General features: G+C 34.2%; 1 protein-coding gene across 2 annotated transcripts in view; it reads right to left on the bottom strand.

Annotated features, from left to right (window-relative positions):
- The window catches only part of Stt3b (STT3 oligosaccharyltransferase complex catalytic subunit B), a 106,329-nt gene that overhangs the window by 35,404 nt on the left and 44,610 nt on the right, over window positions 1-26,315 (bottom strand). For both annotated transcript variants that reach the window (XM_087182161.1, XM_087182160.1), the window contains exons 3-4: window positions 24,934-25,221; window positions 1,194-1,259 (exon numbers count right to left, since the gene is read on the bottom strand). In XM_087182161.1, the coding sequence (XP_087038287.1) occupies window positions 1,194-1,259; window positions 24,934-25,221 (354 nt within the window). The remainder of the gene's footprint in view (window positions 1-1,193; window positions 1,260-24,933; window positions 25,222-26,315) is intronic.

Below are 26,315 nucleotides of genomic sequence, written 5' to 3' on the forward strand. Positions count from 1 at the left end.
GACTTTAACCACTTTAATAGGGCCATTGATCACTTACATGAACATAGTTCCTCTACTATTTATTTAAAATATCAGCAAAATTATTAATTTTTAGCACAAGACTACTATATAGGCCATGGGGTGAAAAGAGGTAGAAAAATGAAAAAATATTGAACCTTAAATGTAAGAAATCTGTTTTTAAAAATTGTATAGGGTAGTTTGAAGATACACATTATGTGGCCATTAGATAATGACTCTCCAGAATCATTAGAATTTTGAAAATTGAACATAGTATCACTATATTGCCTTATCTACCCTGTCTACTTACCAACAAAGAAAAGCTAAAAGCAATCTGAAACAGAATCTGATGTTTTGAAAAGTACTTATTAATCTTCCGTATGATCTTTCAATACAGGGCTTTATTTACTCTCTGTCCCATACAGATTTATCCAAAGAGGTTTTTTTTTTCTTCCATGTACTTTAAAGAATGAAAACAAGATGGGTCTTAAAGAACATTCTTCCTACAATCCAGTCTTCACTTAGGATATCTTTTTCACCAAGATTTCTAAGTTTTCTTATTTCTCTGCTATAGGCCAACTTACCAAACCAAGTATAAGATGACTGTTAAAAACTCAGATTACTTCACCATTAAGCAGTTATTTAGTGACTAATATGACAACACAAATTTTTTGTACAATATTCATAATTATCCAACTGTTAAATAAGTTTATCTAAACATGGTTCCAGTGATTCAATATTTAGCAGAAAAAAGTTCATGTTCCATTTTATTTTGTAATATTATTTGGAAAACATTTTTCTTATCAGTGCAGTTGAAAACATAAAGCTAGGAACAATTAAAAAACAAGTCTAAATGTCAATAAAAAGCTAAAATATTTAAAAATTAACATACGGAAAAATGTGTTTTGTTCAACTTATACAAAATGGTGTTTTCAATGAGGATTATTCAATAAGTATTCAGTAAGTAAGTACCCCCTCAAACTTAAGTCCATATATATATATATACATACACACACACATATATGCGCATAGGAATAAAGGAAGAGGATGGCAGTAATTTAAAGAACACACCAGATAAAAATCAATATCCTAAGGAATTTAGGGGAAAGAAAGTAGAAAACTAGTCCTTGTTGATGAGAATGTGAAAGGGAATTGTTCTAAAATTAGAACCCATAGTTTCAAATATGAAATCTTACCATATAGAAATATGATAAACAGCAGCACACTGTCCAAAAAACAGATCCCGTTTTTACAGATTTAACCTAAAAGATATAAGCAAATTTTATAAAAAGGTTTACAAAGCTCCTGCTGATTTTAAAAATAAATTAAATGTTTAGTAAATTTTTGCTATAAAAAGACAAGGTTATTTTTAAAAAAGCATTGAAGTCAACTCAGATATCCACATCTAACTACGATAACATATGCAGCATCTATAAACTCACAAGCAGCTGACATTTTAAGAATAAGACTTTTTTTTCGTTATGTAGTTTTCAGTAAAAAGAATCACTGTAAAAAAATCCAAATTGCATTTTACATTTTCTACCTTAAAATGATTAAAGAAAAATTTATCAGTAAATCTACATTTTTGTGTTGTTGTTTGCTTAGACTGAATGCCTTAATCTGTTTCATTTGAATATGTGATCATATATATCTTACATAATTTTGAGAATCTTTTTAAAAACTTCATTATACTTAGAAAATTTCAAATACCATAATGAATATCCAAAAAATTTATATTTCTAAAATATTTTCCAGAATGCCTCATATGTAAGTAAAATTCTCAATTACTCTGAACTAGAAAGAGAATATGCAATAAATGAAAAATTTTAAAGTTGAAAAATCTCTACTCTTTTTAAGAGTCTGTCTTTTATTTCTGTGTCCTGATACATACAAGTTCAAATTTAAGTCCTCTATACAGTTAATTTCCAGGGGTTCTTTATTTTAAAATGAGTCTCCTACTAATATATTTACAAGAAACTATGGGTGACATCCAAAACTGTGGGGAAATAAGTGTGAAAAAGGATGGAAAGAATGGAGAGAAAAGGAAAAGAAACTTTCCTAGTTTATAGCAATTAATGTTGATAGCGAAGAAAGTATATGAAAATGTGGATGGGGGGGTATTAAGGATTGAACCCAAAGTCTTTGCACTGAGCTTTATCACCAGGCTTTTCTCTTTTTCTTTCTTTCCTTTCCTTCCCTCCCCCATCCATCTGTCTGTCCTTCCATCTATCTATCTATAGGCAGGATCACCTTAAGAAGAAAATTTTCCAGCGCAGATGAGATTATTCCTTTGATATGTGATCACCAAAAAGTTTGGAGAAAAGAGTTGGCATCAAGAGGTATTCCCAAAATCATATAGATAGAAACCAAAGAAACAAATAGACCAAAACACAATTTTTAGAAAAGGTAGGTAGTGTTAGGGAAAAGGAAGGAAAAAAACAAAGGTTCAGAGAGGCCTACTCCTAAGTGGAAAAACTAAAATGTGTACTTAGAGGGTGAGATGAGTAAGAAAGCACAAAAGAAGCTGAAGGACAAGGGCACAAAAGGCTAAAGTAGAGATAGAATCAACATCAATAGAGTGAATGAGAAAAAAAAGCTCAACCTAAAACTTGAGAGTAGAGAGGATAGGCTATCCAAGCAGACTGCAGTAGGAAAAGAAAAATACTGTCAGGGAAACCTCGCAAATAATTATTTTATCCTTTATATTTATATTTGTCTATCAGTTGTTTTACTGCCTCTCAGCTCTGAAAAGCACAATTCAAGATTTGTGATAAACAACAGGACTTCTTTAAGTATTTCTCCTTTTAAGTTGGGTATGCTGTTAAGCTTTCTTGGTAGAGGGTACTAGAGGAAAACTGCAGAAGGGGATCTCCTCTCGCTTCAGGCGTAGGTTGGGAGTTTGCCATAGTAAATGTGAGAGCATTTGGTGAAGCAGACACCAGTTATGGACCTAGAACATAGTCCTTCTGTGACTGCGCTGGTGTGATGTGGTGATGGCCTTTCTGTAGTCTTGACTTGGTAACCAGAGTTCCCATGCATACTCTGAAAGCCTTCTGCTGCCACAGACCCATATATTCCCACTGCATGCAACAGGCCTCCAGTTCCCTCTCCCTCACCTGCCTAGACTCCAGAGTGTGGTCTGTATCTTGTGTGGAGCACCTCCAAAGCATTTCCACACTGGCCAAACCCCTGAACAACTCTGCTGTCAATGGGCTGAGCTCCATCCCATCCTGAGTTCTCAACACCTTCCAAGTTTGTCCTTCCTTGGGTATTCTCCCTTAGCCATAGGAAACCAGTATCAAGTGTCCTTCTGTGTTACTCTTTTTTTCCATAGTTGACATTTCTTTTATAAAACTTCCCTTATTTAACCTGCCTTAACTGTTTCTTGCTCTTGACTGGATCCACACATATTACAAAGCTGCTCGTTTTATGGCAGCCAGAAAGCAAGAGCATAGATAGTTCAAGAGCACCCTGGAAAGATGCACTGTCTAATAGCACACCTCCAGTGACCCACCTTTTCCAACTTGGCCTACCTCCTAACAGCACATTCAGCTATGACCATCAGTGGATAATTCACTGATGAGTATAGCAACTCCCATGATCCAGCTACCTCTCTTAATCCATCCAGATTGGCAATTAATATTAACTGGCACACCTGCATTCAAAAAACCCATCTCTCAGTGATTAGGAGTCTAATAATCTTTCTGAATCTTCACATCTTAACCACTTAATGTATTTCTTACTTTATATAATTGAGGATTAAATTATAAACAGAAAACATAAAAAACATCTTGCCTTATGCATAGTACCCAGAAGACATTCATTAGATCCCTTTTATTATCTCCGAGGCATTTTGGAGGAACTACTGAACTAAAACATGAGAAATTAGATTTATGTAAGACTTAAGACTGAAGGCAAAGAAAAATGGAGGGGCAAGTTTTGGGATCAACAAGTGGCCACTCCAGTAGAAAAAAATTAAGAGAAGCTGTAATCATTACTGAGAAGTTTTAAAACAAAGATAATTAGTTTCCCCAAATCAAATTCCATTATATTATGAATCTGATCCCCAGCACTGAAAAAAATATATATTATAAATAAGTTTATTTTCTGAATTCTCAGCTATGCCAGTAAGTGCAATTTATTAAATTAATAAAAACAAAACATTTTTCCCTCCAAAGCTAGTTGATATGAAATGTTTTATCAAAGAAAAATTTAAAAGAAGACTAACACAAGAGACATGTCTGGCTACAGGGGTAGGAAGTTCAGAGATTCCTCACTGAGGTAGGAAGTAAAAGAGGAAACAGATAAAACTGACAACCAATTCAGAATGCTTGCAATCAAACAACTGCAGACAAATAAGTTGAGAACTGTGGTCTTCTCGCTTGGGACTGCTCCCAAAGCATAACTTCACTACTTAACTTGGTCGACAAAAATGGTAGTTTAATCAGTCCAAGACTTGACAAGAAAATCCACTGCTTTGTTCCCCAAGGAAGAGGACTTGATGCAAGGTTGGAGTTGGGGACAATGAAAACAACAGCTATGCCAGCTAAAAACAATAAACTCAGGAACAAACAGGAGAACAGCAGACTAGTCAGAAATCAATGTGATAATTCCGGAAATGAGGTGGACATTTGACAAAAGCTTAGATAAGGTCTCTACTCATCTCTGATGACAGAGAAGCTACTATATTCATGCAAAAAGAAGACTAGAGAAAACCAGAGATGAGTAAAAGCAGTTATAATTTTGAATGTATTCATCATCCCACAAACTGATCAATCTACACAGTGTGGAAGCGTTATGGGTCCAAGTGTTTGAACATAAACTCTGCCCAAATCTTTGGCTGACATAAAATCTATACAGACACAGGGGTAATCTTTAGGAATTCAAGTAATAATACAAAAGTAAATAAAAATAACTGAGCAGACACATCAATGGAAACGGACCACTAGGAGTGACAGATTATACAATTTGAGTCCAGGTAAATTACTAAAAGAAACTAACATATCTCAAAAAAATGAAACTGACCCCAGAGTTACTACATTATGTAAAATACCCAGTCTCACCTAAAAATTATAAGACATGCAAAGAAATAGGAAAGCATGATCCACATTTGAAGCGGTGAAAATAGGGATGGGTAAGTAGTCAGCAGGAGCTACCTGTGAATGGACCCAGATGTTAGGCTTACAGGACAAAGACTTCAATCACCTATTATAAACATCTTCAGAGAATTAAAGGATAGCATGTTCAGAAATGTAAAGGAAAATATAAAAGCAAATTTCAATAATTAAATAAGAGTATACGCTTTTATATACAGGTGTGAAATAAGAACCAAACAAATTTTGGAGTTGAAAAATTCACTAACTAGGCAAAAAACAAGTTTGAGATGACAGAAACAGTGAACATGGAACTGGTTAACAGAAATTATCCAATCCAAAGAAGAGATAAAAGTCCAAAATGAGGCACTATAGAGAGAACAAAGAACATTTAAAGAAACAATTACAAATTCCCAAATTCTATAGTAAATATTACTACAGACCCATGAAACCCAACAAACCACCAAGTATAATCAGAGAATGACATCTAGACACACTGAAGCAAAAGTGCTGACAGATCAAGAGAAAATTCTAAAAGGAGAAAGAGAAAATATGCACAAGGAAACAATGTGACTACCAGCTGACTTCTCTTCAGGGAAATAAACAAACTTGACAGAGACAGTGGAATGACATGTTCGAAGTGTAGAAAGAAGAAAAAAAAAATGTATCAACCCTAACCTCATCTCTATGACACACACTATCCTCAACAACGAAGACAGGAAGATTCTGGGAAGATGGTAGAGTAAAAAGCACCAGAAGTCTGCTGTCCCCTAGACAACAACTGCAATGGAAGAAGCTATTTTTAAATTTTGGAGTTTATAAGCTTGTGCCCTACAGGCAGTGGGAAGACTTGGGGCAGTAAATTAAGATTAATTTTGGTCAATTTCAGCTCTTAGCACAGTAGCAGCCTCCCATACTTCACCCTTCATTTAGCTTCTGTGGCAGACAGCTGTTCTTGGAGCAGCCTGAAAACAGCTACAGAAGCTGAAGTGTGCAAAAAGAACCCTGCTTTCCAAATACTGGGAATGATACTGACTACTGCTTCTAATCAAAGAAGTGCAGATAAAGAGGCTAGTGATTACTGTTGTTGCCCCTCTCTTTATGGCTGATGTGACTTCCAGGAGACTAAACTGCTGGCACTTTTCCCTTTCATTTTTCTGTGTTCTCCTTTTAGAAGCCAGACATTGAAAACTATCCCTTTCAAAAGGACCACATATAAGGAAGACATTAGAAAGCCACTACACATACTTAAGGAAAGATGCAAGACTTAAGAAATGGCCAATAAGCACACATAAAATGATGGGCAACATCACCAATCATTAAGAAAATACAAACCAAAACTATGAGATACTACCTCATACCCATTAAGACAGCCACTATTAAAATAAAATTCAGAAAACAAGTGTTGGCAAAGATGTGGAGAAATTGAAACCCTTGTGCACTGTTGGTAGGAATGTAAAATGGTATAGCTATTGTGGAAAAGTAGTATGGGAGTTCCTCAAAAATGCTAAAACAAACTTAATACATGATCCACCAATTCCACATCAACATATATATGCAAATAGACAGAAGCAATGCAAGTGTTCATTATCAGATGAAGCAATAAGGAAGATGTCACATATACATACAATGACCTATTATTCCATGTTAAAAAGAAAAGAAATTCAGGGCTGGGGATTTAGCCTAGTGGTTCCACCACCTGCCTTGCAACTGCAAGGTCCCAAGTTCAATCCCTGGTACCCGCCAAAAAAAGAAATTCTGATATGTTACACATATATAACTTTGGGGATGTTATGCTAACTGAAATAAGCCAGTCACAGACAAATGATTCCTCTTATATGAGGTACTATACTCAGCAAAGTCAGAGAGGCAGAATTATGGTTGCTAGTGGCTGGGTGAGTTATTAATAGGTATACAGCTTCAGTTCTCCAAGATAAAAAGGGTTCTTGAGATGGACAGTGGTGATGGTTGCACAATACGAATGTACTTAATATCACCGAATTGTATACTTAAAAACAGTAAAGCACAAGTTTTATATTGGTTATTTTACAATAGTGTGTGTGTGTGGGGGGACTGATAGATTCCTTTACTAGAAGACTTTCCCTGTAAGAAATACTACAGGAAGCCCTTTAGATTGAAAGAAAATGATAAACAGTATGGAAACTCAAACCTACAGGGTGGAATGAAGAGCAATGGAAATGGTAAATACGGAGCACATAAGACTATAGTTTTTCTTTTCTTAATTTCTATTAAAAATATAAATTATACAAGTATGTATATATAACCCATATTGTTAGGCTGATAACACAGATAATAATACATATGATGACAGCACAAAGGGGTGGGGTGGAGCTGTATTAGATCAAGCTGCCTGAAGTAGGTAAGCTGAAGATGTATTCTCTATATCAACTATGATAAATAACACAACAAATAAAAAAGGAATTAAAATAACATACTTAAAAATATATGCACAAAGCACAATAGCAGGTGCAAATCAAATCATATAAAAAACTATATAAACATGGATGAACTAAACACTCCAATGAAAAGGCAGAGATGGGTCAAGATAGATAAAAGAAGCAAGAACCACCTATATATGGTCTATGAAACCTTTAAATTCACAGATACAAATAGTTTGAATTTAAAAACAGAAAAAGAAGTCATGGAAATAGAAATCCTATGACACAGACCAGAAAATCAATAATAAACAAAACAGATTTTAAGACAAGGAATATTTCTAAAGACGGAGAACTATATCACTACCATAAAAGGGTCAATGTATCAGTAAAATATAAAAAATTTAAATGTACAGAAACCTATTACAGAAAATTTTAAATGTATAGAAATCTATTAAGGATTTTAAATGCATAGACTCCTATTACAGGAACAGAACTAAAATAAAAATAAAATAAAAGATAAAGACAATAAATTTATGGTTGGAGAGTTCAATAGCTGCCTCTCAGTAACTGACAGAACTTGAAAGAAAAACAATTGAGTACTGTATACAGAAGACTTGGGCATATCAGCCAACTTAACCTGACCATTAATTTAGAATATTCAACCCTCAAAGATTAGAATACATATTAAAACACACACACACCCTACACCAGCAATGTCAAACCTTTCAGAGCTTTCAATAACAAACAACCCACTGTGGCACCTGTACCAAAGATTTGCTACCACTGCCCTGTATTATCTACGATACACAGTGTAATGAAAACATACACTAAATGGTGCTGCCCAAGGCCACCCAATGGAAAAGCAGAGATCTTGAATACAAGAAGTAGTCCCTCAAACTTTAACAGTGTGTGATAAGTTTTAATGTATTCAACAGTCAGTTGTGAGCTATGGCTGAATCACAAGTATTATTAACATGAAATTTTGTTTCACACTGCAAAGAAGTGCTAAAGAACCACATGAAATGTTAAAATTAGTTTATGTTGATGCTGCAGTGACCATGAAGATGGTTTACAAGTGGTTTGAGCAATTTTAATTTGAGCTATTTTGTAATGGTTGTGAAATGGCTAAAAATGAGGAGAAATTGAAATGACCTTCAATATCAAGAAAATGTTGAAAGAGTGAAACGATTCAATCAAACAGGCAACTGAACATTACTGGTGAAACTTCTTATGGCTCTGTTCAAACCATTTCAACAACAGATAGGAACATGAGGTAACTAAGTGCAAAATTTGTTCTATGCACTTTGTTGTATGGAGTTGCACAATTTGCTTGAGTCTAGTTTTTAAAGAAATGTCACTACAAGGAATGAAATTTGGTTCTATGGTTATCCTGAGACCAAGGTTCAAAGTTCTCAATGGAAATTACCCAGTTTTCCTCATGTGAAAAAAGTGTGTTGATCAAGATCTATTTGTTTTGTTTTGTTCTGGTTTTACTTGGGGGGTGGGGGGGACAGACGACCAGGGATTGAACTCAGGATCTTCCGCTTGCCAGGCAGACGCTGCGTTGCTGAGCTAAATCCCCGGCCCCTGATTTTGTTTTTTGACCTTAATGGAATTGTGTGAGTTTAAGTTTGTACCCAGGAAGAATACACTCTGAATATTCTAAGGGCTCAGTGGAGCCTTTAAGAAACAATATGCACAGAACATAGCCTGAGAAAGGGGCAAGTGGCTTCATCTTCCATCATGACACTGTTTCACACATCACTTCTGGTACAACAATTTCTGTCAAATAAAAACATTATTGAGTATCCTCATCCACCTTATTCACAGGATCTAGCACCATGTATCTTCTAGCTCTTCTCCCAAGTCAAAATGACCATAAAAGGCAAACATTTTTAATTGATTCAGGAGATTGAGGCACCTAAGCCAGTGCAACTGAAGACACTCATAAAAGACGACTTGCAGAACTGCTTCACAACATGACAAGAATGACCAGGTATGTTCAAAGTGAGAGGGAGTAATAATTTTTAAAATTTAACCATTCACCATATATATATATATATATATTTTTAACCATACTTCACATATGAAATGTTAGACCAGGATTTAGCAAAAAAAAAATGTTGTTTTTTTTTGGTACCGGGGATCGAACTTGGGTCCTTGTGCTTGCACAGCAGGCAGTGAAACCGCTGAGCTAAATCCCCAGCCCATAGCAATTATTTTTTGAATAGACAAGATAATAAACACTTAGGCTCAGAGGCCTTATCTTTCACAACTACAGTATTTGATCATGCCACTGCAGTGAAAAGCAGCCATATACAATATGTAAAAATAATGTGAGGGCTGTATTCCAGTATAACTTTAAAAGGTGGGCTGTCTACAGGCCATAATTTGCAGGCTCCTATGCCAGACCATAAAGAAACCCCAACATATATTTAAAAGATTGAAATACATATTTTTTAACAAAAGAATAAGAAATCAACAACAAAAATCATTCTGGGAAATCTCCAAATACTTAGAAATTAACATACTTCTAAAGGAACCATGAGTCAAAGAAAAAATAGAAATCCAAAACTCAAACTACAGAACAATGAAAGCACACAATATTATCAGAATCTAATAAATTAGATCATTTAGATGAAATCAGAAAGTTTCAAAACAGATACAAATAATCAAATAACTCATGAAGAAAGAAAAGTCAGCCAGGGATTTAGCTCAGTGTGCCACTGCCTCGCAAGCACAAAGTCCCGAGTTTGATCCCCAGTACCAAAAAAAAAAAGAAAGAAAGAAAAGTCAGTCTCTAAAAAACTCGATTAGAAATTAATAATCCTAGATCTAAAGGTGACTTCAACATTAGGAAAGAAAGAATAACAAATCTGTAAAAAACTTTAGAAAATGGAGACAATAAACATGTTTTAGAAGTCTGGTATAATCAATCCTCACACCAAAGTCAGACAAAGACATTACAAGAAAAGAAAACTATAGGCCTGTCTATATAGACTTAAAAGTCCTGAAAAAATACAAGCAACATAAATCCAGCAATGTGTAAAAAGGATGATATATCATGAACAACTGGAGTTCATCTTTTTAAAAATTAATTTTATTGGTGCATTTTAGATACAATTACCATAACGATCACATTCATCATAAGAACTGTGTACCTGTACATAATATATCTTGATTCTTTTCCCCCCCAATCTCCTCCCCTCCTTTCAACCCCTCTTCCATTCCTTATTTACAAAAGCCTTGTTTCCATGTTTTCCTTCTTTTTTCCCCCTTTCTTCCTGTCTTCCCCCTTCTTTGTTCCCCTTCCCATTTGAATGTTTTCTTCCCATTTCCAGATTTCTATTATACACCTAGGTACTTCCTTTTGGTTTCTCACACCAGAGAAACAATGAGTTATTTAAACATGTGTGTCCAATTTATTTCATTTAAGTGTATGGTCTCAAGGTGCATCCATTTACCTAAAAATATCTCCAGTTTATACTTCTTTATGGCAGAGTGGTACTCCATTGTGTGTGTGTGTGTGTGTGTGTGTGTGTGTGTGTGTGTGTGTATCCCCACATCTCCAAGATTTAGCTATTTCAAACTGTGATACTATAAACATAAGTGTGCATACATCGCACTGTGGTATGATGCTTTTACCCCTTTCAGGAAGACACCAAGAAGGGGAACAGCTGGGTCAAATGGAACCTCTAGTTTCAGTTTTTTGAGGAATCTTCACACTGATTTCCACAGTGGCTGCACCAATCTATACTCTCACTAACAGTGGAGAAGGGTTCCCTTTTCCCCACAACCCTGCCAGTATTTGTTATTGGTTGATTTCTTGATTAACAACCATTCTTTCTGGACCGAGATGAAATCTCAGGGTAGTTTTTAATTTGCATCTCTTGAATGATCAGTGATGAACATTTTTTCATATATTTATTTGTCAATTCGACTTCATCTGCGAGAAGTGTCTTCATTTCAGAGGCCTATTTTTGTATTGGGTCTTTAAATTTTGGGGGGCTGTGATTTGAGTTCTTTATATATTCTAGATATTAGTCCTTTGAGGAATAGCTGGCAAAAATTTCTTCCCACTCTGTGGATTTTCTCTTCGTTCTACTGGTTTCTTTTGCTGTGCAACATCTTTTTAACAGCTGAGATCCCAGCTGTTGATTCTCTGTAATATTTCCTGAATGATCGAGGTTCTGTTCATAAAGTCTTTGCCTGCACCTATGTCTTCAAAAGTTCTACCTATTCTTCCTTCCAGCAGACTTGGTGTTTCTGTTTTAATATTTAGATCTTTGATCCACTTTGATTTTAGTTTAGTGCATGACAAGAGACATAGGTCTAGCTTTAGTCTTCCACATGTGGAAAGCCAATTTTCCCAGCATCATTTATTAAAGAGGCTATCTTTCTTCCAGTGAAAGCCTTTGGCCTCTTTGTCAAAGATAAGGTGACTGAGTGTTTGGAGTTGATTCTGTATCTTCTAATCTGTTCCACTGATCCTTGGGTGTCTCTCTTTTTTTGCCAGTATCATGCTGTTTTTATCACAGTAGCTTTGTAGTATAATCTCAAGTCAGGGATTCTGATCCTACCCATCCTCTATTACTTTTGTTGCCCAGAACAGCTTTTGCTATTCTAGACCTCTTCTGGTTCCAAATAAATTTTGAGATTGTTTTCTCTAATTCTGTGAGGTATGCTATTGGTATTTTGATCAGGACTGCATTAAATCTGTAATAACAATTTTGGGAATATGGCCATTTTCACTATTTTGGTGCTTCTTACCCATGAGCAAGAGACATGTTTCTATTTTCTGTTATCTCCCTTGATCTCCTTTTTTAAAGTACTGTAGTTTTCAAGGTAAGTATCTTTTACTTCCTTTGCTAGATTGATTCCTAAGTATTTTATTTTTTTTCAATGCTATTGTGAAAGGCATGTTTTCCCTAGTTTCTCTCTCAGTAAGTTTGTTATTCGTGTACAGGAATGTTACTGATTTTTGAGTGCTGACTTTGTATCCAGCTACACTGTTTAATTTGGTTATTAAATCCAGAAGTCTTTTGGTGGAGCTTTTGGGGTCTTCTATGTGGAATAGCATGTCATCTGCAGATAATGACAGTTTAACTTCTTCCTTTCTTATCTTTATTCCTTTCTCTTGTCTAATTGCTCTGGCTAATGTTTCCAGAACTATATTGCATAGGAGTGGTGTCAGTGGACATCTTTGCCTTGTTCCTGATTTTAGAGTGAAAGCTTTCAGTTTTTGACTATTTAGTATGATTTTGGCTATTGGTTTGTCATAGATGGCTTTTATCAAACTGAGATAAAGACCATCTATTCCAATTTTCTGTAGGTTTTTTTTTTTTTATCATGAATAGGTGTTGGACTTTGTCAAATGTTTTTTTTCCATGTCTACTGAAAAGATTATGTGATTTTTGTCCTTGGTTCTGTTAATATGGAGTATAACATTATGCAAAATTGTTTTAATGTCTACAAATTAATGCAGTTTTCCTATTGGGGATAATTAACTCTTTTAGGGAACATGTGACAATGTTTGGAGACATTTTTGATTGTCATAACTAAAGGACAGAGAGAGAGAGTACTACTGGTACTGTACTGTATAGAAACATTGCTCCTATTATATATATGTAAGGCATCACACACCTTTGGCCCAAAATGTTAACTGTACAGTACTGAGGTTGAGAAAGTATGAATTAATATAACAAAGGACAAAATCCTGTGACTACTTCAAAAGACACACACACATAAAATTACAAAAACTCACTAAATACTGAAGAAAACTTCCTTAAGCTAAGATAAAGGACATCTATCAAAAAATTACATTACTTAAGGGTAAAAGCCAGAATAATTTTCATTGAAAATCATAACAAGGGAAAGATGCCCATTCTCATTACTTCAATATTGTGTTAGAGTGGTTAGTACAGTCAAACAAGGAAAAAAAATTACTGTAAAAGGTATACAGGTTGAAAAGGAAGGATGGAAACATTCTCTCCCTCTCTTTTTTCCCTTCGGATAACATGATCTTGTATATATCAAATCCTAAGAAATCTTAAAACCAAAAGCAAATTGAACATGCAAGTTTATCAAGGTCACAAGACACATGATTAATATTTTAAAATCTATGATACCTCAATTTTAAAATGTACTATAAGGGTATCATAATCAAGACAGTGTGCCAATGAGGTAAAGAATAATCATTTAGATCAATGGAACAGAATACAGTCCAGAAATAAATCTATACTCATGCCTTCCCCCTGACAGGCAGACAAAACAAAAATGTCCTCTCTTTATCAGTTGCATTCAATATCATACTAGAAATTCAAGCAAGTCTAATAAGAGAAATAACAGATTGGGAAGGAAGAAATAAAGCTGGCTTTTTTCATAGATGGCATTATTATCTACATAAAAAAATCCCAAAGAATCAAAAAACTACTGGAACTACTCTTTAGTTATAGGCAATATCACAAGATATGAGGTCAATATACAAAAACATTCCTCTATACCAGCAACAAACTGGAATTTAAAATTCCAAACACAATATAATTAAGAATAAAGCACATATTATGACACAAAAAAGTGGAAGTTTAACTACAGCAGAATATGTACAGAAAACTACCCAATTCTGACAAAAGAAATCAAAGATCTAAATAAATGGAGACATTCTAGGGTTTATGATATGAAGACTCAATATTCTCAAATACTTTTTGCTTAAAAAAAATCAAATCGTCCAGCATGGTGACACACACCTGTAATCTCGGCATTCAGAGGGCTGAGGCAGAAGAATCACTGTAAGTTTGAGGCCAGTTTGAACTACATGTGGGACCTTGGCTCCAAAAAACAAAAAAGGAAAGATAAAGTTTATATGGAAAGGCTAAAGACTCAGGATTGCTAACACAATATTGAATTACAGGAACAAAATGCACGACCTATACAACCTAACTGTACGATAAAACTATAGTAATCAAGATGGTTATCATATTGAAGAACAGATCAAGTGAACAGAATAGAGCCCAGAAATAAACCTACATAAATATAAACTGATCTCTGCCAAAGAAGCAAAGGCAATTCACTAGAGAAAGGATAATTTTTCACAAATAATACTAGAATAACAGGACACTCCCCTGCAAAGAAAGGAATCTAGACATAATACCTTTCACAAAATTAACTAAAAAATATATTTATACAATGCAAAACTACAAAACTTCTAGCAAACAATCAAGGAAAAAATTTAGATAAACTTGAGTTTGGTGATGAGTTTTGTTCTGTTTTTCTTAAAGACACAACAACAAATGTATGATTCATTATTAAAAATTTTAGAAGACTGAACTGGAGTAAAAGGTAAAATCTACCTGTAGCCTGAACACAGCATAAAAACTGTATTTTCAGGGCCGGGGATTTAGCTCAGTGGTTTCGCCACCTGCTGCGCAAGCGGCAAGGACCCGAGTTCGATTCCCGTACCAAAAAAAACCCCCCAAAAAACACTGTATTTTCAGTGCAATTCACAAATAGTTAAATGAAGCCAGAAAAGAAAGAATATATATGATTCCATATACACAGAATTTCAGGATAGCCAAATTCAGAGGCAAAAATTAGATAGCTGGAATGTAACAATGGCATTCTGTTTGTGATGATGAAAATGTTCTATAATTTGATATTGATAATGGTGGTATAACTGATGAATATACTAAAAGCAATGAACTGTACACCTTTATGAAAATTTTGTGAGGTACAGCTAAAATAGTAGAGGGAAATTCTAGCTTTAAGTGCTTATATTAAATGAAAATATCAAATGACTAACCTGTTAATCTAGAAAAACTAAAGCAAAAACTAAAATCAAAGTAAACATACACATTACTATGTTCACGGATCAAAAGACTTGCCTAACAATTCTCTCCAAACTGACCTTTGGAGCCAATGCCCTCCAAAATCAAAATCTCGGAAGGTTTTTTTTAGAAGTTAGTAATATGATCCCAAAATGCACAGGAGGCAAAGGTTAAGGGCCAAAATAATTCTGACAAAAAACCAAAAACTTGGATCACTTACGCTACGTATTCCAAGAGTTTCTATGAACTAATCAACACAGTGTGGTGTATTTTTGTAAGGATTATTCTTAAGAGATCTACAAAACAGAAGAGTCACAAAATAACTCATATGTATAGCCAATTAATTTTAACAAAGCAACAAAAGAAGGTAAACCAGTGGAGAAAGTATAGTCTTTTTTTAGTATGATGTTGCAACAGCTTCATTTCCAAATCCAACAAAGAAGCTCAACCCATATCTTGCACCATAGCCAATGATCAACTCAAAGACGAATCACAGAAATGACTGAAAAACAGAACTATTCACTTTCTCTAAGTAAACCTAATAAAAAAAAAAACCCTGTGACCTTGAAATAATCAAAGATTTCTTAAATTAAACTTCATAGAAATTTAAAATTTCTGCTTTTAAGTCACTTCTTAAAAAGGGAGGGCAAGCCATAGACAGGGAGAAAATGTTTGCAAAAGATGTATCTAAGAAAGGACTTATTTTCAGAATATACAAAGAACACTTACAGCTCAATAAGACAACCCAACCAAAACATGGGCAAAAGAGCTAAGCAGACCTGTCATCAAAGATTAGGGTCAGCAGACAGGCACATGGAAAAATTATTAGTCACTGAGGAGAGGCAAATTAAAGCTATAAGATATTATAAGAAAGAATAAAACTTAAAAATCTGACTATGTCATATGTACTGGTTAAGTAAATACAACTTTCAAGCATTGGTGGAGGGAATACAAAATGAACTCAGCCATTTTGGCAGTTTTTTATAGTTAAACATAAACTTATCACACAAACTAGTAACCCACACCTAAGCATTTATCTAACAGTAACATTAATATATATCTAAAAGGCTCATATGCAAATATTTATAGCTACTTTATTGATAACTGCCAAAAACTGAAAACTAAATAGTACCTCTGTAAAATGCAATATTACTCAGCAATAAATGGTAACTTACTATTCTACCTTGGAACAAAATACATGACTCTCAAAAGTGTTATGTTAAGTGAAGGAGGCCAGACACTAAAGATCACCTGGCCATCTTGTCTGTTTCTATTTATACGGCATTCTAGAAAAGAAAACAGATCAATGGTTGCTAGAAATAAGGATTAAAGATTGATTACAAAGGCACAAGAGGGAATCTTCAACCAACCAACAAATCTATAGGAGGCAATATGGTAAGCACTGTTCTAAACACTATCTACATTATCCAAGTACCTATGTACTTAACATATGCAAAAATATGCATATATGCAGCAAATGTTTAAATTTGAAAAATTTACTGCAGTAAAAGACATAGTCATTATATCTCATCATTCCCGTCATTTTCTGAAGCAGTGTTGGAAGTCTAATTTCCAGTTTCTTTACAAGGGATAAAAAATATGATGAATGAAGGATGAAACCAAGATACAAGATGGCAGAAAGTGTACGAGGAGATGATGTCCTTAAAAAATTAGCTCACTGGAACAATATAGTTATAACATCAGCATGCAAAAATAATATGGTGAGTGTTGGTGCCAACTGAATGGAAAGGCAGAGTCATAAAACATTGGGTCTTCATCCACCTTATTTACCAGATCTGGCATGGTGGGACTTTTGGATCTCCCTCAAAGACAAAATGACCATGAAAGGCAAATGTTTTGAATCGATTCAGGACATCCAGGCAGCTGTGAGCACCGAAGATAAGAAGAGTTCTCTAGAACTGCTTCAAAAAGTGGCAATAATGATGGAGTACGTGAAGTGAGGCAGAGTATTCTGAGGAGGATTAACAGAAATGTGTCTTTTACTATAATTTTAAAAAATTTAAACATTCACTATTGTCAGTCATACTATGTAAATCATGTGCTCTGGTGTTGAATAGCATACGTATAAGAAGTAGTAAAACGCATGTACTCATTTCTTACTGTGCTCCCACAATACTCCATGCCTTTCATGTATTAACCTAAAATTATGAAGTAGGTATTATCATGACTCTCCTTTTACAGTGGGTAAAACAGGCACAGGGAGTTTAAACAAACCCTGACGAAGAGAGCTGGATATCAAACGAAGAGAAATCATATCATGGTAGTCTGTCTCCAGACTACACTCTCAAAGATCACTAGACCCTGAAGAAAAAAGTATCTTTACAGAACACGTATCTAAAAGTGTATCCAGCTGGGCATGGTAGTGCACGCCTGTAATCCCAGCACTTGGGAAGCTGAGGCAGGACTTGTCAAGAGTCAGCAAGGGCTACATGTTTCAAGGCCAGCCTGAACTACAAATTGAGACTTTGTAAAAACAAACAAACAAAAAAACAAAAAAACTATCTATGTATCCATCCAACCATCTGTCCTGCCATCCCATCCATTCCTACTTGGGAGTGCTGGGCCAGGCTGTGTGTGGAAGGGAGGGAGGGTGACTCCAGGAAAGCAGAGTTAAAATAGCTGTGTCCAACAGAAATCCAATGTGAGCCGTTTATGTAATTAAAAATTTAAAACTTCATAGTAGCCACATTAACATCAAGTGAAACTTAGCATTTTAACCCAATATAATAAAATCTTATCATTTCCACATGCAAAAATACATCTATTTGTCAAAAACAGCTTTTAACAGCAATAGTGCTTCAAAAATCAATGATTTTTCCAGAGCATTTATCTTTTAAATTTTAAAAACACAGACCTTGTAAAAGATGTAAAACAGTTTAAAAATAAAAACACCAATTGATGAATAGAAAACTTATATTTTGGAGATTATAAAATGTTTTCACCCTTATAACCTCATTTGAGGTAGAAACAACTGTTAAAAATAGAACTGTTATTTTGCCACGTATGGTGGTGCACATCTGTAATCCCAGCACTTGGGAGGCTGAGACAAGAGGATTCTTGTGAGTTCAAGGCCAGCCTGGGCTACATAGTGAGACTCTGTTTCAAAAAAACAAAAGCAAAACCAAAAAAAACCGTGTTATTTTCAGTTTTACTTAGTGAAACTTTCACTTATTTTCACTTTCACTTTAAACACATCTTTATTATAACGCTGTAGCCAAAACATCTTCTGTTATTCTACTTAGGAGGAAGATGAATGGGATTCAAAATTCAGAAAGTGTCAAACTGCCAAGAGCCAGAAAGTAACTTTTCATGCCAGAACTCAAACACAAGTTGTCTAACTTCAAGTACTGAGCTGCTTCCACTCTAAACCTAATTTATTTTAAATAACTTGCTATTAAAAAAAGAGGATGGAGAGAGGAAAGGGAGGGGAAAGGGGGAGTAAAAGAATTAAAATGTGTTATGTACATATACCAACTCTCCATGATGGGTGTACTCATTAGGTACTGCAAACAAGTAAATAAATAAATAAGGACAAAGGAAAAAAGTTCACAAGATAATCTCCTGGTACCTGAATGAGTAGGCTTTATCATTCTGTCATTCTATAGTTCTTCAAAGTCATATCATATCCACAGTTTCTATTAGTCTATCAACCTCATTTAACCCTGTACAACCAACATAAAAAACACTTGATCTACACTGTGTTCTACAAAAATTTCTGTTGAGTTAATAAAATATTGTGCCACTTTAAAAATTATGCAATGAACAAGCTAATCCTTAAATTTACATGGAAACATAAAGATTTCAAAAATAGCCAAAAAAAATCTTGAAAAAGAACAAAGTTGGAGAACTCATACTTGAAAGTGATTTCAAAACACTGCAAAGCTTACAGCAACCAAAACTGTGTGGCAATGGCATAAAGTCAGACATATAGACAGGAATGGAATGACATAGAATTTGAGTTCAGAAATAAAGCCATATACTTATGATCAACTGCTTTTTGACAAGAGTGCGAGTAAGTAAGAGTGCGAGTTTTTTTTTTTTTTTGCTGTTCAATGTTTTATTAACAGTTGGAAACCCATCAAACTGGAGGTGATGACATCCTGGGAGCCCAAGTGGTGAGGGAAATAGGTTTGAATTTTGTCTCCCAACCCCAGTTTTTGTTTTTTTATTAAGTGCATCTTAGCAAAAGTACATTAAAAAAGAAAGGGTCAAAGCCCTAGTTGTCAGCGAGCAAGAGGAAGGTGACGACCCAAGAGAGCAACAGAACTCCTGCACCACAGTCTTCCTGGGGCTGCTTTCGCCCCTTCAGACACAACAGTTTTAGGTAGGATAACTAGGTATCTACATGCACAAAAAATGAAGTCAGACACCCTATCTCTCACTATATACAAAAATTCTTTAAAAATTCAAATGGATTTAAGACCTGAACAAAAAAAATATTAACTCTTAGAAAAGAAAAGGTGTAATCTTCATAGCTTTCAATTACACAGCTATTTCTTTAAAATGACATGAAATACAGGCAACAAAAGAAAAAAAAATAGATGAACTGGTTTTTATTAAAATTAAAAACTTTTCTGCAAAAGACACTATCAACAGAGTAAAAAGGCAATCAACAAATACAAAAGAAAAATGAATTTAAATGTTTTATTACCAAAAAAATCAACTAAACACAAAAAAAATGACAGTAAAGCAGGAAAGGACCAAAAGCCCTATAATGTAAGAATATGGAAAACAAACCACAGAACTCAATCTTTATCAGTAATGTAAATGAATTAACTCCAATCAAAAGACAGATTGGCAGAATGAATAAAAATACATGATCCAACTGTACGTTTCACAAGAGTCTCACTTTATATGCAGACACACTTTCACTGAAAGTGAAAGGATGGAAAAAGATGTTCTATGCAAATAGTAAACCAGAGAGAACAAGGTTAAGTATACTATAAGAAAAAAGCAATCAAAAAATGAGAAAGAGCTTTATACATTAGTAAAAAAGTTGAATACAGCAGATATGACAAGAAAAAACACTTATGCACCTAATAAGACCATGAAAATGTAAAAGGCAAAAGTTGACAGAACTGAAAGGAGAAACAGTTCTACAGTAACAGTTGGCAACTTCAATAACTTGTTTTCAATAATAGATTAAGCAATCTGTTGGAAGACAAGGAATTAGTTGACTCAGTTAACCTGAACAGGTCTAATAGATGTACACAGAAACAACAATTTTCTCAACAACTTCGTACACATTCTTTGCAAATGCATAAAGAACATTTTCCAGGACATAGAATATGTTAAATTACAAACTAAGTCTCAACAGATTTTAAAAGATACACAGCAGGATGAAGCTAGAAAGAAAACTGGACAACTGACAAATCTTCAGAAATTAAACACATTCTTAAACAACCAAAAAAGAGAGCACAGGGGAAAATTAGAAAATTAAGAGAAATGAAAAGAATAATATACTAAAACATTTGGCATACCAGTGCTAAGGGGGAGAATATACTAAAACATTTGACATACAGTGAAAGCAGTGCTAAGGGGGAGAGGGTTATAGCAATAAATATTTACATTCTAAAACAAGGTCAAAAATCTCCTTTACAACATAATGAACTGTAAAAGGAATAAACTAAACCTAAAGCCAGTAGAATAGAGAAAGTAACAGATGATTAGAACAGGGAGAAACAAAATTGAGAACCGAAAAGCAATAGAGAAATATCAATGAAAGCAGAAGTCAGTTCTTTGAAAAGATCAACAAAATTGACACATCTTTGGCTAAGCTAAGAAGACTCAAATCACTAAAACAGAATGAAAAGTGGGGACATTACTACTAATTCTGCAGAATAAAGACAGTAGTAAGAACACTTGTATGTCAAAAAAATTGAATAACCTAGATTAAATGGATAAATTCCTAGAAATATAAAACCCACTATAACAAATTACAATGAAACAGAAAATCTGAATACTTATAATTAGTAAGAAGATTGAATTAGCAATCAAAAATCTTCCAAGAAAGAAAAGCCCCAGATCTGATGTTTCACTGGTAAATTGTACCAAACTTAAAAGAACTGAAATAAACCCAGTCCTTTTCAAACTTCTCCAAAAAATTGAAGGGGACACTTCCTAATTCATTCTGTCAGCAACCTCAATAACAAAGATAAAAGACACTACTGTAGAAAAAGAAACCTGTAGACCAAAACTGCTTATAAATGGTGATGTAAAAATCCTCAACAAAAGACCAGCAGATTGAATTTCACAGTATTACAGGGATTATTTATATACCATGATCAAGTGGGATTTACTCCTGAATGCAAGAATGGTTCAACATAGAAATTCAAATCAATTCAAAGAAATTCAAATCAATACCACATTAACAGAATGGAAGAAAAAAACCCACGACTATCTACACATATGCAGAAAAAAAAAATGACAACACGTAACAGCTTTTCATGATAAAAACACACAACTACAAACAGAAGAAAAATTATCTCAATGTAATAAAAGCCATACACGAAAAACCCACAGCAAACATCAAACTCAATGTGAAAGAAAGCTTTTTCTCTAATATCAAGAGTAAGGCAAGGATGATGTTTTCTCCAAAACTAACGTAGTACTTGAAGCTCCAAACAAGGGAATTGGAAAGAAAACATCCAAATTAAAAAGGAAGAAGTAAAATGACCTGTTCCCACATATGATCATGTATCAAGAAAACCCCAAAGGTATCTCTCTCTCTTGCCTCTCTCTCCCTGTCCCTCAGACACACACACATACACACACACTCCTGTTGAAACTAATAGGAAAGAAGGAGGATACAAAGTCAAAAAGTAAGTTACATCAACAATTAAAAATCTCAGAAGAAAACAATTCCATATATAATAGCACTATAAATAATAAAATACCCAGGAATTAAATTAACCAAAAAAGTAAAAGACTTGCACAATGAAAACTACAAAACACTGCTTAAAGAAACTGAAAGTCTAAAATAAATGGAAATACACACCCCATTTTCATAGACTGCAAGACTTAATACTGATAAAATTTCAAGGCTATACAAAGTGATTTACAAAGTCAATGCAACCCCTACTAAAGTCCCAATAAAATTCTATGAGGATCGCTTCTTGGCCTTTTGGCTAAGATCAAGTGTAAAATTCTATGAGGAAATAGAAAACCCAATCTAAAATTCATAGGGAATTTCAAGGGACTTGAAATACCTATAACAATCTTGAATAAGAATAAAGTGAAGTAAACGAATTGTATACCTAAAATGTACCAATAAAAGAACTAAAAAAAAAAAAAAGAATAAAGTGAGAACACTTACACTTCCTGATTTCAAAATCTTCTATAAACTACACTAATCATTACTGGCAAAAAGGCAACACATGGACATACAGACTATGTGAGCCTTCCACACATAATCCTGACAAAAATGCCAAGATCATCCAATGGTGAAAAGACAATCTTTCTAACCACTGGTGCTGGGGAAACTGAAAATCCACAGTCAAAAGAATAAAGCTAGACTTTTGTCTAACACAAAATACAAAAATGGATCAAAGAACTCAATGACTTTTTTTCCCCCCAAGACAGGGTGTCTCACCATATAGTTCAAGCTGGCCTCAAACTTGGCAGCGATCTTCCTACCTCGGCCTCCCCAGTGCTAGGATTACAGGCATGCGCCATCACGTCTAGCCACTCCACATGACTTAAAAACTAGCTCTTGGGCTGGGGATTTAGCTCAGTGGTTCTGCTGCCTGCCTCGCAAGGACAAGGTCCTGAGTTTGAACCCCAGTACCAAAAAAAAAAATAGCTCTTAATGTTCTATAAATAACATAGTGGTGATGGGCTGAATAACACTGTGAATATACTAAAAGGCATTAATTTAACTCTGGATTCACAATGTCAACTAATGAATTTTGCCTCAATTTTGAAAAATTTTTACAATGTTGGAAAGTGGTTAAGATTCCAGTTAGAACACTAATTCAGTGGTTCAGACTTGTGTCTCAACCATTTTCAAAAGAAATTAGGAAATACACAATTATATAGAACACAGTACAATTTTTGAGATTTTAAGATCATAAAAATTTCTTTAAAATATGCCCCAAATGTAAATGGTTATCTCTGGGTGACTTCTTTGTTTATATTTTTCTGTTGTCTAAATTTTCCACAAACAGGGTATTTTATTTTTAAATTAATAGAATACAATTAACCTTAATAAAGAATATTAAAATAGCTATAACAATCTACTCCATAATCAAGCTATTCAGACTTTCAAACTCAAAGTAATACCATATATGCTTCCAGTTATTTTATTAAAACTGGTATAAGCTGAAGCTCTTTTAACACTACTTCCTTAACACATCTTTAAAAAAAAAACAACTATCACAAAGTTGAATAGAAAAGACATACCTTTTGTAAACTTTCATCATACACAGGCATAAACAATGACAGTATGGTTTGTATCATTTAAAAATGATAAAAATGATTTATCATATACTTTTTCTTCTGCAACTTACTTTTCTACTTGGCATGTATTATCAAGACCTATCTACTTTTATACATATTATCTTTATAATTAAAAATTTTGTTGATTAAAAGCCATTAAACAATTCCAATCGTTAAGGTTTTTCTTCCCTCAGCTACACACAAAAAATGGAGAGTTTTAAAAACAGTTTTTGATGACTATAGCAGCACTGGCAACATCCTACTGCTTGCCCTCGTATTTGTCTTTATAGGTGCTTCTTTCTTCTAAGAGAAGAGGAGGATCAGGATCAGGAGACTGTCTCTATTTATCATACTGTAACACTCTACTGAAATTTCAGGCCACAGCAAAAATATTCACTAGCCAAGTAGTTTTAAACAATATTAAATGAATTATCAGAGGAAAGAACTCATGATGCATTCACTTAGCTACCTAAAAATATACTTAAATATATTAAGAAATTTATCAACACATATAAGTTTTGGGGCACTTTCCATCACTTATAAAATGTAAGCTAAAGCTACAGCAACAAATGAAAAGTTCTGAGTTGAAGCCAGTACAAAGTACCATAATATAAGCAGGAAAACATATTAACTAAATTTAAATTAATTTGCAACAACAAAATAAATGATGCTAGTTTCTGAAACAGATTTTAAAATACCGAGCCATCAAACCAAATTTCAACTTTCCTAGGCAACTATTTCTTAACTCTTTCCCCTCAAAGCAAACAAAATCTTCCCAAATTGTTTTTCATGTCATCACTTGTAATCAGGCATAGTATTATTCCAAAAATTAACATTTGTCTATACATTAATCTAGCAACCAGAGAGAAAAAATAGTGCCTGACATATGTATTTTAAAGTGTTACCTATTATTAAACTTACTTATTATATGTGCTGTCAAAGTTGGCACCGTCAGTTGAACTATTTATTTTTATTTTTTTGGTACTGGGGATCAAACTCAGGACCTTGTGCTTGCAAGGCAGGCACGGTGCCACTGAGCTAAATCCCCACCCCATTAAACTTATTTATTATGAATAGTGCGATCTTGGTATGCAACTTTAATTGATAAAAGCATTGTAGTAGAAAGGTCATGGACATTTATGGTAGCAAAACATTGTTACTTACCCACAAGTAGTACGTGAACTGAAGTGCAAAAATAGCAATGCCTTCATTATCAAAGGATCCAGCTACTGACCGAGATATATAACCTGGTACAATAGCAATAAAACAAGCAGCTAAAAGTCCTGCTCCTTGGTTCCAAAGTTCTCTGGTAAGCAGGAAAGTAGATATAGATGTAAGGCCGCTAAAAGTTGGCGCAAGGAACACACATACATCTCTTATGTGAACTGTTATGTTCAATGTATTTAAAATCCAATGGATAAGGCCAGCTGTTATCATCAACCCTGGATAAACCTAGGAAGAAAAAAAAAATGTGAAGTTTAATTATATATAAAGTGAGGGGCCCTAAAACAGAACATTAGTTCTCTAATTTGTTATTACATGTTGTTTATAGTAAAAAAGAAAGAGAAAAAAAAGACATCAAAATAGTTTGTCTTTTCTACACATCACAAATAAAATCTTTGTGGGGGTGGATAAAAAAATGAAGCTCATATATATGGATGATCCAGGCCTTTAAACCCAGGGCCTTTGCACTGAGGTATATCATCAGATCTTTTTTTTTTTGAGACTGGGTCTCACTAAATTGCCCCAGTTGGGCTTCAACTTACAATTGTCCTGCCTCTACCCCTCAGAGTAATGGGATTATAGGTGTGAGACACTATGCCAGGCACCCATTAATTCTTTTTCTCACACCTATATACTCTCTCAGTCTAACCTACCCTCAAGATTAGGACAATAACACACTCAGTTTTATTCATACCGTATGTATACAAGAGGAGAAAAGGGAGATAAAATCTAAAAAGGCACATTAGATGCAAACTTTATTTAAACTGGTACTTATAAGTGAATCTCTTTTAAATTCAAAAAATTAAAAAGGAAACAACTCTAGCTAAGAAAGTCCAATCAGCTGGTAAATTCAAAGATAATGTTTGAGACTCCTAAAAGGTTTAAAGTTTTAATATCACAAAATATGTAGGGATTGAAGGGAAATTATAAGGTAGAAGTGTTAACAGTCATATGCTTAACAAATAGTAAATAGGGCATTATTTTTGAGCTATTTCTCAGTTACTAAAATTGCAAATCAACCCTCCACCCCATGGTCTGTAACTCACTCCTCTGTTTTTTCTCTATAACATTCATCATCATTTTACATTCCATTTATTTTATGATTAACTATTAACTGCCCCCACACCCAGCAAGATAACCTGCAAAATAGAATTTTTTTTACCCACACTGAGAACAATAACTAGCACAAAGAAAATATTCAATATAAAAAAAATTCATAGAAGGATAAAGGGAAGGAAGAAAAAAGTATAATTCATTTTCATTCTTAAAAAATAAAACTTTTGTACCATTTGATACTCAATACTAGGCCCCACTATATGATT

The sequence above is a fragment of the Heterocephalus glaber genome, unplaced genomic scaffold (assembly GCF_053883595.1).
Source record: "Heterocephalus glaber isolate CG9 unplaced genomic scaffold, H.glaber_assembly_v1.0 deba00001472, whole genome shotgun sequence".
NCBI classification, from domain to species: Eukaryota; Metazoa; Chordata; class Mammalia; order Rodentia; family Bathyergidae; genus Heterocephalus; species Heterocephalus glaber.